The 15,719-nt window shown below is 36.6% G+C and overlaps 1 protein-coding gene across 1 annotated transcript in view; it reads left to right on the forward strand.

Annotated features, from left to right (window-relative positions):
- capn9 (calpain 9) overlaps positions 1-15,719 on the forward strand; it is an 85,512-nt gene that overhangs the window by 58,493 nt on the left and 11,300 nt on the right. Inside the window, exons 13-15 of the mRNA XM_039748230.1 lie at positions 633-713; positions 8,728-8,785; positions 10,530-10,594. Of these exons, the coding sequence (XP_039604164.1) occupies positions 633-713; positions 8,728-8,785; positions 10,530-10,594 (204 nt within the window). The remainder of the gene's footprint in view (positions 1-632; positions 714-8,727; positions 8,786-10,529; positions 10,595-15,719) is intronic.

Consider the following 15,719-nt stretch of genomic DNA (forward strand, 5'->3'; position numbering starts at 1 on the left):
TTGTCATGGAGCACAGTTTAAACTTTTGACTAAAGGGTGTTATTTCATGTCTAGAGGGCTCTAATAATGTTAACAGTGTGGGAGAGTTTATAAGGGCTTAAAATATATAAAAATAACCATACAAACATATGGTTTCTACTTCGCGGATTTTCATCTATTGCGGGGGGTTCTGGAATGCAACCCCCGCGATCGAGGAGGGATTACTGTATATATACACACACACACATATATATATATATATATATATATATATATATATATATATATATATATATATATATATATATATATATATATATATACATACATAGACAGCTATAGATATATTTATAGATCCATATATGTAAGCAAAGGTCTGTGATACGGTTTGCATATTTGTATCTAGTAATCCATAGAAGGAGACAATGAATCACATATCTTAAATTAGGTTTTTAAGTTTTCAACAACCAAAGCTTTGTGCTAAAAGTACTAATTTAGCTACGTTTTGGTCTGATGAGTGAATAATAAATAAATTGTACTGTTGACATGATTTTAAACTGAATATTAACAAAAACAAATCAGCTTTGAAATGTCAAATGCTACTATACACCTACAACTGCAGATTAGCTAAGCTGTTTTTTATTGCTTTATAGCCACCTCCTCCACCATCAATGAAACAGGAAACTGAAGAAGAAAAAGGCTTGAAAAGACTATTTCAGCAAATATCTGGACAGGTATAAAAATATGATGTTTCCTATCCTTCCTTGTCCTTTTAATTATGTAATACCTGATTGCTTTGTTAAATTAAGTTAAAAAACAGACTGTACAACAGGAGAAGACTAGTTGCCATATTTATTTGTTTTTAGAGTAGTTCCTTTTATAAAAAGTGTGTATCTGTTAGCCTGGATCCCATTTTGACCACACTTTCTTTAAATCTAAGTAATCAATGTAGACCTCGGTGGTAAAGTTTGCAGCACACCATCTATTGAAATCTAATTTGTAATGCATGAACTAATAAAATGCATTGCATTTGTCATTCCAACAGATGGCACATCATAGTCATTTGTAATACATATGTTTCCATTAAAAGCATTATTAATGTTTGTGATGAGTTATCTATTAGAATGACAGAGACTTTAAGCAGATGGATGCACAGATATAAAGGCACAGACACTTGTCCTGTTTATTAAGGTGGATTTTTAAGTTGGCTGTTTTGATGGTAAATAAATCTGAATAACACGAGTAATTTATAAATGTGTAATTATATATTTTGCCTTAAGTATATGATTTTATTCTATGCACACAGAATGGTGTTTGGCTCTGTGGTCAATAGCCTATACTTGTTTGATTAAACAGATATTAAATATTCATATACTGTAATCATTGTGTATGCAATTTACAGTTATGTCTTTCATCTCTCATGGCTATCTTGTAAGAATCTATATACATCAAACCCAAGGCATGTGAGATTTTTAAGAGAAGTAGAATTTGTGAGTCATATCAAAGGAAATGAGGTTATAGCTCTAACCATATGTTGAATTTTGAGAGTCTCATATGTGGCAAAAGATTGTGAGTGCACAAGGAGCAAACATTATGGTATATGGTGCAGTAGTTGACAACAGATATCAAGGACCTTACCCTGCACTGAGAGCAGTGTTATCCCCCTGTAGCTGCCGCAATCCAGGCAATCACCCTTCCCTTTCCAGACAGAAACAATTCATTATGGGCAGAAAGGTTTTTTCAAAAGAAGTTTGTGATAAAGTTGGGAAAAGACATAAGTCAAAGAATAAGGGCAAAATATTACAAAGGCTTTAATTATTCCATGGCACATAGGCAAGACCATTCTTACATGTGGAAAGTGTATGGCATCACCTAAGACTTGCCTAGAGGAAGTCATCACAATAAATTGGATAACCAAGCAAGAAGGAGACTGATTAGAGAGGATACCAGAAGACAACTTTGAAGAAGAGAAGCTTGTATTGTATTGTAAAGACTGATTAATGTGTGAATGTGACAACAGTATCAAAAGTGCTCCACAAATGTGGCAAGTATGAGATGCCAGGAAGAAAAGTTAGTAATAAAAAAGTCACATCAAAGGATGTTGTGCTCAGATTAGATCAAAATCAAATTGTTATCGCCAAAATGCAAAACAGTATATTAGGCAACAACCAAAATGCTCAATTTCTACATTGGCAGCATCCAGTTATGAAGCCATTTCTTGTCAGTATAGAATGGAAAATGAATGGTGTAAAATATAGGCAACATCTTGAAGAAACTGGCAGCTTCTAGTCAGGAAATTGATAATGAGAAGATGTTTGCCTTTCAACATGGCAATAACCCAAAGCAACCAAAAGCAACCCAAAGGATTGGAAGGTAAATGTCCTTTAATGGAATAGTCAGGCTGTTGACCTAAATCCCAGTGAAAATCTTTTGAATTCATTGAAGAAAGAGAAGGCAAACTGTCAACAGTTATTGCACACTTTGCCCAAGCCTTCACAATTCTGTAAGGAGTGAAGGGCAAATAGTACTGATACTAATAGTGATGTATGCAAACAGACTCAAGGCTGTAATTCAAGCAAACTGTGTGAGGTATCCTATTATCCAATACAAATTTAAATTTATGTCTTTGGTTTTAAACGGCAACAGATGTTGAACATTATGAAAAGGGTAGTGACTTTCTATGCGCATTGATGATCAAGTACATGCATTCATGGCAGCAGTATACCGATTTGCAACTAGGTGTTTCAGCAGAAAAATGGGTCCAGGTTACAAGATTAGAAAAATACTGGAATGTCTTCAGGAATGTGATACTGAATTCACCTTAATGCAGTGGTCTTCTAAGTCACTAGGGGCCTCATGTATAAACGGTGCGTACGCGCAAAAATGTTGCGTATGCAAAAATGTTGTGTACGAACGTTTCAACATTCAAATCGCGATGTATAAAACCTAAACTTGGCGTAAAACCACGCACATTTCCACGGTAGCTCATACTCTGGCGTACGCAAGTTCTGAGCTCGGTTTTGCAGACTGGCGTCACCCAGCGTCAAAGCAGTGCTACTGTTCCAGTGTGGTTTCCCTTTCTTTTTTAGGTCCACATCCCTGATGCGGCTTTATAAATACACTGAAATTAACTGCATATTGTTTATTAGTTTAATGCATCTGATTGTAATTAACCTGTAACAATATAATGGTCCACAGAATGGTCAAACTATTCTAAATACAAAAGCTGTTTTAGCGTTGTTACTTTCACTGCACCTTCTTCTTCTTTCAGCTGCTCCTGTTAGGGGTTGCCACAGCGGATCATCTTTTTCCATATTAGTCTTACTGCACCACTCAGAGTATTTATATCACTGTATCTGGGTGGGGAATCACAGCTGTACAGCAGCTGATCGGAAAGAGAATTATCGGTATACAGTATCAAGCACATGCTGCCTCAGCCATACCATCTATTGAACTGCTCTCCTATGGCAAACGCTTCAGAGCCTTTCCTGTGCGGACCTAGCAGTTCAGAAACAGTTTCATCCCAAGAACTATAAATGCAATCAATCAGTCCATCAAGTGCTCTATGTAGAACTGTTTGTACTTATAAGTACAATTACCTCACTGTAAACTTGCAATACAGTTAAAATATTGCACAACCTGAGCCACTTTATAAAGCGCATATTTACATATGATGCCAATGTCATTTTTAAGATGAAATGCAGCAAAATATGTTTATTATATTATACAGATAAAACTTTAATTTAATTTAAATAACCTATATTGTTAATAAATAAACATGTGAGGACATGGTGTTGCAGCGCTAGCAAGGAGCTGGCGCTCCGTTCACAGATTGTTCCTGCCTTGCTCTGTATTCTTGCTGGGACTGGCGCCACACTGGATGGATAGAATAATTTAACATGTACTAAGAAGATATTTCAATGTTCCTTAAAAGTTTTGAAGAATCGGCGTTCTAAGCTTACTGATGGCTTAACGTCTATTACAGTGCTGATTGTGTAGTGATTGGGTATTTAGAGAAATAAAAGGAAGGACAGGAATTGGGGGTTAGTACGTTTGAAAGAGACAGTACTGCTGCAAGAAATTATTTCATAGAAGGTCACACAAGGTGCAGCAAGCATCTTGTGTGAGACATGAGCAATCACTGCGCCACCGTGTTCCCATGTTTAAAAACATACTTTAACTCATATCATAATGAAAATGATATCAAGTATACATCTCACTATTTAAATACTGTAATATCATGAATGTAATGGATTCTGTGTCCTGTCGGAGGAAGAGAAAGCCCGTTTAAGAATCACGTAGTGATTCACACACAGAGCACATAGAAGATCAAATACAAAACAAAGCATTTAACATGCTACTTTAGTTATGTAGTTGTAGCTAAAAAAGCTATATTTCAGTGTATATTGCTCTTTACAACAGGTTATCTCAAAGATATATACAGTAAATGTTATAAAAGATATTCCAAAACCTAACACATCAGTACAGAAGTAGTAATCAATCACAGAAAATAAACAATAACATATTTTAGCAGCTGAGGTGGTCTGGCTCCCTGCCCGGGGTTTGTTTCCTGCCTGTAGTTAGGATATAGCGGGTTGGATAATGGATTGATGGATACTTTAGCAGCATACAGCTAGGAATTTAATTTGAGACTCCTAACACCATTTGAAGCACAAGACCAAAGGCAGCACATTAGGAAGATGGCTTCTTGCTTACTATTATGTTTCCTTATCACTGTGTTGGGATTTTGCAGCATATTTTATTTATAAGTACTTGGTCATTTCTGCTTGTACAATGGCTAGTTTTAAAGTTTTTACTTTGTGTAAAGTGAAGTGGATAGGAGGCTTTCATGAAATACTTTGGAAACAAGTTTGAACACTGAATTATAGGGCTCAGGCATTAATGGTTACTCATGTTGTTTAAAGGCCATAATCTTTTTCTCCTGCTGTGTTCTGCTTTTTTAACATTGTTAGCAATGCGTAGAAAGGTTTGTTTTGAAAAATTACGTCTCTGACTAATCCTATTAACCCACACACTTCAAATACACATGACGGTATAATGCCATAATGCCAGCAAGCAATAGGGGGAAAGGAAATAAATTCTCCAGGATGATGCAGCCTGACATGTTTTAATCAACTACTCATGACAGTTTAGGTGACATATGAAGGCTGTCTCTTTTCTTATCTTTTTTGAGGTATTGAGTACTTGAATAGTCCTTGGCTTCATATCTTTTGGACTAAAACCCATGCAAGTGTTGTCAAACATCTGATTTTCTCTAAAGAAAACACTAAAATGTAACTACATTGATGTATTAATTAAACTGATATAACCCCAATTCCAAAAGTTGTAATGCTGTTTAAAATGTAAATAACAGCAGAATACAATGATTTGCAAATCTCATAAACCCATACTTTATTCACAATTACAACAACATTTATTTATATAGCACATTTTCATACAAACAGTAGCTCAAAGTGCTTTACATAATAAAGAATAGAAAAATAAAAGACACAATAAGAAAACAAAATAAATCAACATTAATTAAAATTGAATAAGAGTAAGGTCCAATGGCCAGGGGGGACAGAAAAAACAAAAAACAAAAAAAAAAAACTCCAGACAACTGAAGAAAAAAATAAAATCTGTAGGGATTCCAGACCATGAGACCGCCCAGTCCCCTCTGGGCATTCTACCTAATATAAATGAAACAGTCCTCTTTGGATTTAGGATTCTCACGGAAGGACTTGATGATGATGGTCACTTAGACTTCTGCCTTTTAATCCATCCATCACTGCTGGAGCATCATGAAGCTTTGAGTAGGTCAGTGCTTCTCAATTATTTTCTGTCATGCCCCCCCTAGGAAGAAGAAAACATCTCGCGCCCCCCGCGCGACTATATATAGTATCATTTGTCTATAAAATTGTTATAAGTACACCTCTGCATAACACTGTATTCTTATTAACGTATAAGAGAATAAAAAAAGAAAGAAATATGGACCAATTTACAACAAAGAATAGCTTTATTAAATGTAACAGAAAAGATTTAAAGTGCATTCTAAATTCAAAAAAAATTTAAAAGAAAAATAAAAAAGCATGTTCCCCGAGGTCAAACCCCCCCTTGACTCGCAGGCCACCACCACAAACCAGAAAAAAGAAACAGAAGAGAGAGTAGGGGTCAGTACAGATTTTAGAGCCACCATGAATAGTTATTATGATGAATTGAACATACAGAGTATCAGTATTAAGTTAAAGTGAAGTTATAAAAAGGCCATGTTAAAGTAATGTGTTTTCAGCAGTGTTTTAAAGTGCTCTACTGTATTTGCCTGGCGAATTCCTATTGGCAGGATATTCCAGATTTTAGGTGCATAACAGCAGAAGGCCGTCTCACCACTTCTTTTAAGTTTTGTTCTTGGAATTATAAGGAGACACTCATTTGAGGATCTAAGGTTACGATTTGGAATATAAGGTGTCAGACATTCCGATATATAAGATGGGGCGAGATTATTTAAGGCTTTATAAACCATAAGCAGAATTTTAAAGTCAATCCTGAATGACACAGGTAACCAGTGTAGTGACATTAAAACTGGAGAAATGTGTTCGGATTTTCTTTTCCTAGTTAGGATTCTAGCAGCTGCATTCTGCACTCGTTGCAAGTGATTTATGTCTTTTTTGAGTAGTCCTGAGAGGAGTGCGTTACAGTAATCTAGTCGACTAAAAACAAACGCGTGAACTAATTTCTCAGCATCTTTCAGTGATATAAGAGGTCTAACTTTACTTATGTTTCTTAAGTGAAAAAATGCTGTCCTAGTGGTCTGATGAATATGCGATTTAAAATTCAGATTACAGTCAACAATCACCCCTAAGCTTTTTACCTCCGTCTTGACTTTTAATCCTAATGTATCCAGTTTATTTCTAATAGCCTCATTGTATCCATTATTGCCAATCATTAAGATTTCAGTTTTCTCTTTATTTAACTTGAAAAAATTACTATTCATCCATTCTGATGTCATTGAACATAGAAAACATATGAAATGTTTAAAGTCATAAAATGTATCATTTTAAGAAAAGAATAAGGTCATTTTGAATTTGAAGACAGCAAGTCTCTAAAGAGTTGGGACAGGGCCATGTTTAGCACTGTGTAGCATCCTCACTTCTTTTAACAACAGTCTGTAAACGTCTGGGAAGTGAGCAGCCCCATTGAGTTTTGGGAGTGGAATGTTGTCCCATTCCTGTCTGATATAGGATTCTAGCTACTTAACAGTCCTGGGTCTTCATTGTCGTATTTTTCGTTTCATGTTGCACCAAATGTTTTTAATTGGTGAAAGGTCTGAACTGCAAACAGGCCAATTCAGTATCTCTTCCACTATGAAGGCAAGCTGTTGAAACAGATGCAGTATGTAGTTTGTCTTTCTGAAATATGCAAGGCCTTCCCTGAAAAAGACGATGTCTGGATAGGAGCATATTATGCTCTAAAACCTATATATATATATATATATATATATATATATATATATATATACCTTTCAGCATTGATGGTGCCTTTCTAGATGTATAAGCTCCAAATTCCATAGGTACTAATGCACCCACATACCATCAGAGATGCAAGATTTTGAACTGAGTGCTGATAACAAGCTGAATGGCCCCCCTCTTCTTTAGTCTGAAGGACTATGTTTTTCAAAAAGAATTTCAAATTTTAATTTGTCTAACCTTGGGTTTCCACTTTGCCTCAGCCCATTTGAAATGAACTTTGGCCAAGAGAGGATGGTGGCATTTCTGAATCATGTTCACATATGGCTTCTTCTTTGCATGATAGAGCTTTAACCTGCATTTGTGAATGGCATGGCGAACAGTGTTCACAGACAGTGATTTCCTGAGCCCATGCAGTGACTTCCATGATAGAATCATGCCTGTTTGTATTGCACTGCTATCTGAATATCAGGTGCATCCAATATTGATGTTTGGCTTTGTCACTTCCGCACCGAGATCTCTCCAGATTCTCTGAATCTTTTGATGACATTACATACCGCAGATGATGAAGGACATTATTCTGACATTGTTCTACAATTTGTAGACACAGTGTTTTGCAGATTGGTGAACATCTGCCCATCTTTACTTCTGAGAGACTCTGCTTCTCTAAGATGCTCTTTTTTGACCAATGAACCCAATTAGTTACAAAATGTCAGTTTTTTTAGTACCACTTACTTTCCAGCCTTTTTTTTACCCTTTCCCAACAATTTTGAGATGTGTTGGTGCCATCAAATTTAAAAAGAGCTAATATTTTTCATAAAATAATAAAATGTTTCACTTTCAACATTTCATATGTTTTCTGTGTTCTATTGTCAATAAAATATGGATTTATGAGATTTGAAATTCATTGTATTCAGTTTTTATTTATATTTTATACAGCGTCCCAACTTTTTTAGAATTGGGGTTATTTAAAATAGTAAATGACCGCACAAAAATAATTAGTATAGTCAATTTTCTAATCTTGCTACAGACTAAAAGATACATCATTTGTAGTAATAAGGCACATCTCTGTGTGACTCTGGCTCAGATTAGAATGGTCAACAGTCTGGTGGTTTCAAAGAAAAGCCTCTGAATGTTGAGATTACCCCTACCTTACAGGAATTTACCTTACATCCATTTTATAGCAGTTAATGCTTACAGTATTCATCTAGTACAATTCTCTATATTTGAAGAAGAGCATTCAATAATAATTTTCTTTCAATAATCGTTTGTTTTCCTTTCCTAGAAAATGGCAATCAGTGCCAGGGACCTTCAGAATGTGCTTGATGGTGTACTGAGCAGACGTAAGTAAACTTCTAATAAAGAAGTCCAGTATAGCTTTACTTTAGAATTATGGCTGTTATTTGTAAAGGATTCTTTTAAGCTGTGAAATCTTAATAATAATCAAGCAAAAATAGCAGACCCATGCATCCATTTATTGAATCCACTTAATCCAATTTCAAAGCTACAGAGAAATGAAGCATTGAGAAAAGGTAGGAGTCATCCCCAAAGAGAATGCCAGTTCATCTCAGAGTACATACACACACACACACACACACACACACACTAAGCAAATTGAGAATTAAAAGTCAAAATTGGATGGGATGTAAGAAAGAACTGGTGAACCCAAAGTAATCCATGTAAGCATAGAGAGAACATTCAGGTGACCAAGTTGAGAATTAAGCTGAGGTGATGACACTGTGGAGTAACTATTCTAACTACTGTGCCACCATTTTGCCAAAATTAAGAAAATGTTTCTATTTTTTTCTTCTTAATACCTGTAACAGTTTTAGTTGTATTATTTTACCTTGCACATAATTTTCACTTTCTTTACTGCATGGATTTTTCTTTTTATTTATTGATCATTTTACATTGTCATTGTGTGAAAGATTGTTAGAGTGATTATAAGTGTAATCCATGATAGACCACTATTACATATGATATCTCCCTGCCTTGTGCTTTATCGTGTAGGGTTAGTCACTGTGACACTGACATTTTCAGAAAATGAATAAATGTATTGTGCAATAATATATATTTCAATTATAAACATGTAGATGCAGGAAGAGGTTAAATAAGCATTATTTTAAATGGCTTCCCAATGTTGAAGGTAACCATTCAGGCTTTTATTTATTGCTGTTTTGGAAACCAGGGGCACACCTAACACCCTGACCTGGCACAAACAGGCAGAGACACCAGTTCATTTCAGAGCTTTGCAGGCCCCTTCCTTCTCCACACCTCATAGGTCGAGCTTCTTCCACCTCCTCCCAATTCAGGCTCTCTTCTGCTGGCTCCTTTTAAACCGCACCTGGGAGAACTCCAGGTGGTGCGTTAGGAGACATGGAATTATTCCCAGGTGTGGTTGGAAGCCCAAAGTAGGTCTCTGCAACTCACCCTGGCAGTATCTCTGGAACCTAACAGGGCTGAGCTGACCAATACCAAGTCCCATGCAGCCCTTTGAAACTCCGAGGGGCCATTATACCCCAGAGGGACTGCCAAACAGCAGTATGGGGGAGATAACAGCCTTCATAAGTTATCTTCCCCTGTCCTTCCATTACGGAGGTGTCCCAGTTGGGTAATGACACCAGCCACCATTCATCACATTGTGAAAATGTAAAGACAGGACTATGTAGATAAACAAAGTGTAAACCTTATTGACATTAAAAAAAGACCAGAGGAACAATAAATTTACATCAGGGCCAGACATACTGGCAAGGTTTCTTATGGCTTAGATAGATAGATAGATAGATAGATAGATAGATAGATAGATAGATAGATAGATAGATAGATAGATAGATAGATAGATAACATTATAAGTTATACTGTATAGTGTCACAAAGGTTTCCTTGATAATTGTGATTGTTGAATTGCAACAAAACAAAAGATGAAAAGTGACTATAACTTCCTTATTAGTGACAACTCACATAATGATTATTTAAACATGACTGGTTTTGCAATACTCTTTTAGTCTGTTCTGCAAATGCTTATCATGCATGCAATTATGGCTGTGAGAGGAAATTCTCGAACAGTATGTTTTTTTTTGTTTTGCAGGAAAAGAGATCAAATATAAAGGATTACCACTGCATACGTGCCACAGCATTATCGATCTAATGGATGTATCCTTTATTCTCCTTGAAGATTCTTCATATTTTCAAATGATATAAGGATATAAACCTCAAATCAACAGCTACTTAAATGTACTGGTTCAGAAATTGTTTTGTAATATGTTTTAACCTGGTTTAGCTTGTATTCTTTGGCAATGTTTTACAGTACATCCGGAAAGTATTCACAGCGCATCACGTTTTCCATATTTTGTTATGTTACATCCTTCTTCCAAAATGGATTAAATTTATTTTTTCCCCCAGAATTCTACACACAACACCCCATAATGACAACATGAAAAAGTTTACTTGAGGTTTTTTGCAAATTTATTAAAACATTAAAAAACTGAGAAATCACATGCATATAAGTATTCAAAGCCTTTCCTCAACACTTTGTCGATGCACCTTTGGCAGCAATTACAGCCTCAAGTCTTTTTGAATATGATGCCACAAGCTTGGCACACCTATCCTTGGCCAGTTTCGCCCATTCCTCTTTGCAGCACCTCTCAAGCTCCATCAGGTTTGATGGGAAGCGTCGGTGCACAGCCATTTTAAGATCTCTCCAGAGATGTTCAATCGGATTCAAGTCTGGGCTCTGGCTGGGCCACTCAAGGACATTCACAGAGTTGTCCTGAAGCCACTCCTTTGGTATCTTGGCTGTGTGCTTAGGGTCGTTGTCCTGCTGAAAGATGAACCGTCGTTCCAGTCTGTGGTCAAGAGCGCTCTGGAGCAGGTTTTCATCCAGGATGTCTCTGTACATTGCTGCAGTCATCTTTCCCTTTATCCTGACTAGTCTCCCAGTTCCTGCCGCTGAAAAACATCCCCACAGCATGATGCTGCCACCACCATGCTTCACTGTAGGGATGGTATTGGTCTGGTGATGAGCGGTGCCTGGTTTCCTCCAAATGTGGCATTCACACCAAAGAGTTTAATCTTTGTCTCATCAGACCAGAGAATTTTGTTTCTCATGGTCTGAGAGTCCTTCAGGTGCCTTTTTGCAAACTCCAGGCGGGCTGCCATGTGCCTTTTACTAAGGACTGGCTTCCGTCTGGCCACTCTACCATACAGGCCTGATTGGTGGATTGCAGCAGAGATGGTTGTCCTTCTGGAAGGTTCTCCACTCTCCACAGGGGACCTCTGGGGCTCTGAGAGAGTGACCATCGGGTTCTTGGTCACCTCCCTGACTAAGGCCCTTCTCCTCTGATCGCTCAGTTTAGATTGCCTGTCAGCTCTAGGAAGAGTCCTGGTGGTTTCAAACTTCTTCCACTTACGGATGATGGAGGCCACTGTGCTCATTGGGACCTTCAAAGCAGCAGAAATTTTTCTGTAACCTTCCCCAGATTTGTGCCTCAAGACAATCCTGTCTTGGAGGTCTACAGACAATTCCTTTGAACTGTCAACTGTGGGACCTTATATAGACAGGTGTGTGCCTTTCCAAATCATGTCCAATCAACTGAATTTACCACAAGTGGACTCCAATTAAGCTGCAGAAACATCTCAAGGATGATCAGCGGAAACAGGATGCACCTGAGCTCAATTTTGAGCTTCATGGCAAAGGCTGTGAATACTTATGTACATGTGCTTTCTCAATTTTTGAATTTTTAATAAATTTGCAAAAACCTCAAGTAAACTTTTTTTACATTGTCATTATGGGGTGCTGTGTGTAGAATTCTGAGGAAAAAAAAAATGTAATCCATTTTGGAATAAGGCTGTAACATAACAAAATGTGGAAAAAGTGATGCACTGTGAATACTTTCCGGATGCACTATATCTCTACATAAAGTTAAAATGCAAGAGTTTTCTTTTTGTCCCATGAAATCTTTAAATAAAAAAAGCAAATGGATATTTCACAGCTACAAGATAAAATATCAAAGATCATTTAACATTTGTCCACATACTGTAACAACCATACTTGTAGAGATTCCTTTCACTCGCTTCTGGCAAAATATCTCCCTTTCCTCAATTTTGTTATGCATGCACTTTAAGTATACTTGCACCAGTTTAGGGATGTGTATAGAGGCATCTATTGGAAAACTACAGAAATAAAGTGTTTAACAATAGGCTGGACAAAGAACAAACAAAGAAACAAATGTATTTTACCATTTTAATAGGTAAGCACAGACTAAATTGCTTGGTTAGACAGCCTGGTTATTTTTTGAAATTAAAATGTGAATTATCACTTAAAAATCAAATACAAAAATAGATCAAGTAACACTATAAGAAACAAATTAAAACATGCAAAATACGAACACTCCACTCATTGGCTCCCATCCACCCATCATAGGGGGCTATGCAGAAAAATGGCTGTCATTCTTAAACGGCTTGTATTTTTGGTAATCCCCTTAAATTAAAGCTGAAAGTCTACACTTCAACCACATAATGACTGCTTTATTTCAGATCCATTGTGGTGGCATACAAAGCCAAAATAATGAAAATTGTGTCACTGTCCAAATACCTATGGACCACCTAACTATAAGTAGTTGTGACTGGTAAAAGTTGAAGTCAATCTTATTTTCTAAACCTTGTTATGTAGATGTACACAGTAAAATGCCATCTCTCTCTGTATATACTTATATAAACATGCTTTCCCAATACTTTTAAGGAGTTAAACAAACTCTTACAGTGATACAATAACACTGGTGATTTTGCTGTGTAGGTTTATAATGAATTATTTTAATAAAGGGAGATGTATATTAGAACTAGCTATGTTACCTAGCACCCTCAGGGAAATTCTTTAAGAAAATGGCCGTTGGTAAATCAGGTGTATCAGAAGTACTATGTACCTAACTAAGTGCTTTTTGGTGTAGTTTGTTTTCTTTGCCAAAGGCAGACAATGTGTTGTAGTGTTAAGGATTTGAACTTCAAACCCTGAGTTTGTGGGTTCAAATCCTGCTAATGATACTGTGCGACCATGAGAAAGTAATTTCATGAAGAACGCATTCCTGCATTAGACCAATTTTTGCTTTCCTAGTGCCTTGGTTTTTGTTGATGGTGATTGCAAAACACAATTTTACAGGAAAGTGTATTCTTTTGAATTGATATGGGTAAGCAGTAGGAGTAATGTGAAATTTGAGTATTTACTTCTTTTTTATCTGCCTGGTTTTCCCATAATTTTTTTAGCACCAAGATCAAAGCCCTTTTTGGTTTTCAGTGCTGTGACTGGGGCTTGGGGGAGCCAATGGTGCTGAAATGATAACCAAGATGATAGCCGGTGCGCATCTAAGAGTGCTGGTAGTCAACAGCTAATAACAGCACTTCCTCACCATTAAGCTTTGCCAAACTTTCTCCTTTAATTTCACTTAGTGATCATTTTTTTTCCTTTCCAGGAAACTGCCCTATCTTTGGTCATCTTTCCATCCGGTTGGATACGGGTGCTATTCATGTGGCCAGTCACTCACTTCTGCTGCATCCTTCATTTGCATAAAGCACACCTTTAGCATAATAGTAATAAATATAATTAAATAATAAAATGTGGTGGCCAATTTAATTAAAGTTTAGCTTTTCTATTGTTTTACCTCTAAATTTTGATATATCAAAATGCCATTCCTTTGCGGATACCTATGGACATAGATGTGCCATTCTGCCAAATTTCAGCTTCTTAACAAAACTAGAAATTGTGCTGTTTTTGAGATATGAGTGAGTGTGTGAGTGAGTCAGCTTTTCATTATATACAGATTCACATATGGAGTACAGACCAAGCTACTAAACAGGATATACCAATAATCAAATTGATTGGGCATAAGCCTGCATGGCCAAAGCAGTTTCCATTGGAAAGAAATTGAAAAAGTAAAAGCAGAAACCAAGAACAAGGTCTGTGTATTGGGTACCCACCACCTTTCAATACTGGGGTCAGATGACATATTGATCTGTGCTGTACAATTCAATCTAAAATGAATTTTAGAAGAAAGGTTTTCTTAAGCTTAAACAGGGAAAGTTGAAAGATTCCCAGTTATAGACTAACACTGTTTCTGCAGCAATTGCACCTAATAAGAACAAACTGTGAGAGATAACAGTAAGAGGAAGCAAGGTCTTTTAGAAAGAATATTTGTGACAATAGAGGAATATCAGTAGAAAGAATTGAGGGCAGAAAGTTGAAAATACCAGACAAGAAAGCATGAACTTGTGGGCAGTCCAAGAACATATGCAAACATATGCATGTAATCTTGTCAAAAATGGCTCAAAAAGCTTGCCAGCCCGTGGCAAGTCACTAACGTCTGTGAAATAATTGAGCCAAATTTCAAACCTGAATTTAGTGGAGCAGTTGTATTATTGTGAGATGAGTGGAAATTACCAAGTTCGCTATAGGATTGGTCTACACTTGCACACTAGGATTAACAAACACTAAGAAATACACATGCACACACAGCCCGTCGACTTAAGCACCAATTGTGAGTGAAGCCTGTACTGCTTGTCACACCTCAGTACTCCACATATAGAGTCACTAGCTTTGGTGTGAACAACATACGGGTGGCTCTGGATATAAACCTGACCCAAATACTTCTTTGATCCTCAAGAGTTTCCTAGCCACATAAAGGCTGATACCCCTTGGTTAATGCCACTTACCAATCAACGATGTCTTACTTCTACTGCACTGTTCTCTTTTGAGAGGTCTCCTTCGGCCTGCCCACCCTATAAGAAAGTAAGTGGTAAATTCCCAACACCAGGTGCCCTGTGTTTACTTTATTACTTAATCACTCTAGCAATAAAGACAAAGTATAGAGTATTAAAAGCAAAGTAGTGTCTATTAAGAAGACATAACTGCCATACAGGAAAATATAATATAAATTGGTAGCCGTCAGGATTTACACTATGTAAGTGTATTATATATAGTTCTAAACAAAAATGCATCCTTGCTTCAAAGTCAGAAAGTTTATTGAAGATTAGCAAAATTGTCAAAAGAGAATTTTGTCCTGGGGGGCTTTTAGATTCATCAGTTTCTAATGTCCAGATGGAATGATAATTCTTTCTCAGATGTATCTCTCTCTGTCTCTGACAATGATCTCTGATCATTTGGAAAAGCCATACTTTATGTCAAAAACCCACATAGGCTTCTGGACCTCATGAAATGTTTTTTGTCTCTAGATCATTTAAATAAGGATATACATTTTCTGGTAGCTTTAAACTAAGAGTGTACTCTTTG

This window comes from Polypterus senegalus, chromosome 3, assembly GCF_016835505.1.
Source record: "Polypterus senegalus isolate Bchr_013 chromosome 3, ASM1683550v1, whole genome shotgun sequence".
Lineage (NCBI taxonomy): Eukaryota > Metazoa > Chordata > Cladistia > Polypteriformes > Polypteridae > Polypterus > Polypterus senegalus.